Source organism: Myotis nattereri, assembly GCF_964212035.1.
Source record: "Myotis nattereri genome assembly, chromosome: 12".
Taxonomy (NCBI): Eukaryota; Metazoa; Chordata; class Mammalia; order Chiroptera; family Vespertilionidae; genus Myotis; species Myotis nattereri.
In genome coordinates this window covers 66,866,479-66,870,509 of record NC_138087.1, presented here as the reverse complement: position 1 = coordinate 66,870,509, position 4,031 = coordinate 66,866,479, and the positions used below count along the sequence as shown (strand labels likewise).

The 4,031-nt window shown below is 39.3% G+C and overlaps 1 protein-coding gene across 1 annotated transcript; it reads left to right on the top strand.

Annotated features, from left to right (window-relative positions):
* Positions 1-284: 284 nt before the first annotated feature.
* LOC308527906 (olfactory receptor 1J4-like) lies at positions 285-1,262 on the top strand (the record flags this gene model as incomplete). The annotated part of the gene is made up of 1 exon (XM_081103340.1): positions 285-1,262. One exon carries the CDS (start codon positions 285-287, stop codon positions 1,260-1,262), a length of 978 nt encoding a protein of 325 aa, XP_080959466.1.
* Between the last annotated feature and the right edge of the window lie 2,769 nt (positions 1,263-4,031).

The window sequence follows — 4,031 nt, the reverse complement described above, 5'->3', positions numbered from 1 at the left end:
CACTTGTTTACACCATGGTTATACTTCCTGCACTTCCTCAGCCCATTAGATTCCCAGATAAGATCTAGGGAGTGTTTTAAGGTCTGCCTAATTATGCTAAGAGGACTGTGCCCTCTAAGCTAGGACTTGTTTGTGACTTTGCCAGCAGGTCAGTCCAAGGCTTAACCCTATATCAGTTTCCCACACAGGAGAAAGTAGGAAACCCTACAGTGGTGACCATAAACACATTCAATGTCTCTAGCCTTCTTCACTGTCCTTTCATCCCCAGCAGACAGAAGAGCAGCATGAGGCCTGAGAACCAGAGCAGCGTGGCCCAGTTCCTCCTCCTGGGGCTCCCCATCCCGCCAGGGCAGCAGGGCGTGTTCTTCACCCTGTTCCTGGGCATGTACCTGACCACGGTGCTGGGCAACCTGCTCATCATCCTGCTCATCAGGCTGGACTCTCGCCTGCACACGCCCATGTACTTCTTCCTCAGCCACTTGGCCTTCTCTGATATTTCTCTTTCCTCTGTCATTGTCCCTAAGACCCTTAAGAACATGCAGACTCAGCAACAATCCATCTCCTATGTGGGATGCATTTCTCAGTTGTATTTTTTCATACATTTTGCTGGTCTTGACAATTTTCTTCTGGCTGTGATGGCATATGACAGGTACGTGGCCATCTGTCACCCTCTGCACTACACCACCATCATGAGGGAGGGGCTGTGTGCATTGCTGGTGGCTGGCTCTTGGATGGTTGCCTGTGCCCATGCTCTTATTCATACCCTCCTCTTGGTCCGACTGCCTTTCTGTGCTGACAATACCATCACCCACTTCTTCTGTGACCTCGCTGCACTCCTGAAGCTGAGCTGTTCAGACACTTCCCTCAATGTGCTGGTCATATTCACTGAAACAGGAATAATTTTCTTTCTTTGTTTTGGTATTATTCTGGGCTCCTATATCCGTATAGGGACTATCATGCTTAGGGTGCCCTCCACTAAGAGACTCTTTAAAGTCTTTTCTACCTGTGGCTCCCATCTCTCTGTGGTGTCTTTATACTACGGGACACTTGCTGGTGTTTACTTTTCCTCCTCATCATGGGATTCTAAAGACATAATTGCTTCGGTCATGTATACAGTAGTTACCCCCATGCTGAACCCCTTCATCTACAGCCTGAGGAACAGAGATATAAAACAGGCCTTAGAGATATGTGTCAACAGGGTTAAGTTCTTTAAGATGCAATCATTAAATCCTCCTGTTGCAGTCAGGAGCACAGGAAGATAGATCTAAAAGTATTGTATGGTCGAACCTCCATATAACTTTCATAGAATATGTGTTTTGTCATCATGTACATGTGTTATTAATATGTTAACTATGTCACATTTGCTACTTGGATTGTTAATAATTTTATATTACTAATTAATATTTTTTGCTTGTTCATCATCTCTTACAAGATGTATGCAAAATCTCATGCAAAACATTTTGCACAATTATAATTGTGGATTTTTGTTTTTTTCCTTTGAGTCATGTCTATTTTTGTTTATGTATTGTTTATACTGTGTTAATAAGGACGCCCTGATTTAGCATCATAGTCTGCTTCTGGTGAACTTTCCATTTATTTTTTAATGTTGACTTTTCTTGGCTTCAAGCTGATTATGCGTATTTCTACCCAGATCACATTCAATGTCATCATGTTGGTAGATTGTAATCAGCCATAGTAAGAAATATAATAAATTGGAAAGTCCCAGGTACTACAAAAAAAAAGCTTTGTAAAAAGAGAGAGACTTTTGAAAAATGCATTTAACAGCATATAATAGCATTTATAATTAGAAGATAGTTCTAGTACTGGGTCCTACCTTAAGACCTCATCTACTTCTGATACTTTCTATCTATATGTACAGATGCAGATAGAGCTATAGATACTAGTGTAATATAGATGGTAAAGATGCAGCTTTCTTATGGTTAGTGTTTACAGGTATTTCTCTTCTATCACTTGAAACTTTTCTTTGTCCTTATATCTGTGAGATGTCCATTGTTAACAGTGTAATGTTAGATTTTGCTCTTTTTATGTAGAGTAACCATTATTATATTTCTGGAGAAATATATCTACTAACATCTAATGTAATCCTATATAATAAAAGACTAATACGCAAATTGACTGAATGGCAGAATGGCCAGTCGCTATGATGCACACTTACCACTAGGGAGCAGATGCTCAACATGGGAGCCGCCTCATGGTGGTCAGTGCACTTCCACAGGGGGAGGGTCTCTCAGCCAGAAGCTGGGCTCACAGCTGGGAAGCGTAGTGGTGGTGGTGGGAGCCTTTCCTACCTTCATGGGTGCATGAATTTCATACACCAGGCCTCTAGCCTATATATATAAAAGCCTAATATGCATAGTGTCCCCTTGGGAGTTCGACTGACCAGGAGTTAGATCGCTAGCTATGATGTGCACTGACCACCAGGGGGCTACGTGGAAGGACAGAAGGCCCCAGCCGGCAGCCAGCAGCCAGGAAAGGAAGACCCAGGCCAGCAGCCGGCAGCCACTAGTGACCCTAACTGTGCACAAATTTTGTGCACTGGGCCTTGAGTCAGAATACATTTGCATTTATATTTTCTTTTTTGTATTTATATTTTTAACATTATTATATATTTATTGTTTTTTTTAAAGCTCTGTACTTTATATTTTTTAATATATTTTTATTGATTTCAGAGAGGAAGGGCGAGAGAGAGAGAGAGAGAGAGAGAGAAACATCAATGATGAGAGAGAATCATTAATAGGCTGCCTCCTACATGGCCCCTACTGGGGATCGAGCCTACATAACCCAACCATGTGCCCTTGACTGGAATTGAACCCCGGACCCTTCAGTCCACAGGCCGACGCTTTACCCACTGAGTCATACCGGCTACGGCCCATATTACTATGTTTTTTTATTTGATATATGTGTTTCACATTTATTCTCTCTTATCTTCTCCTTGTTGATTAATTAAGTATATTTTTGTTATATCATTCCCCTCTATTTACTTCTTGTTCATATATTATTATTTTATAATCCTTTTATGTATTGTATGTAGAGATTATTTTTACTTTCTCTTTTCATTTTTAATTGTAATTTAAATACAAAATATGAAATTTATTATGTTAGCTCTTGCAGTGTCATTTAGAACACTCATCACCTATATCTCATTCTAGGACACCTATAAAAGCTCTATAGAACATCAGTGAAATCAAGTGTTTGACAATTGTGAAAAAAATTAGAACAAAGTTATCTATGAATCAGTATGAAGAAATATCCAGATAACTGGGAAAATAGCAATGTGTAAAAGCGCATTTACAAGATTCCAATTTTAAGTTAAAATAAAGGGGAGATAGAACACACATAAGTCTGTGTATTTGAACTAAAAGAAACACAGGAAGAATAAAACAGATCTGGAAAAAGCCCAAGTGCCTATCAATAGATAAATGAATAAAAAAATTGTGGTACTTTCATACAATGGAATACTACTCAGCTGTATAAAGGAAGAAAATCTTATCTTTTGCGACAGCATGGATGGGTTTGAAAATTATTATGCTAACTGAAATGAGCCAGTCACAGAAAGGCAAATACAATATGATAGCACTTATAGGTAGAATCTAATGAACAAATAATATTTTTCAACAAATAGAAACAGAAGCATAGATACACAGAATAGCCTGACAGCTATCAGAGCGGAGGTGGTTACTGGGGCTGTATGAACAGGTGAGGGGATAAAGCAAATATATATATATATATTTACAAATATGATATAATATATTATGACAGATAGACACAGACAAACAACAATATGTGATAGAGGGAAAGGGGTGGTAGAAGGTGGACGTGAACAAAGGGGATAAATGGGGATGAAACGGGACATGACTTTGGGTGGAGAACTCACCATGCAGTATGCAGATGATGTTTTACTGAATTGTACATTTGCAACCTGTATTGTTTTATTAACCAATGTCACCCCAATAAATTCAATAAAACAGAAACTAATGAGCTTTTTTTACCTACAGGAGGTGAGGCAGAGA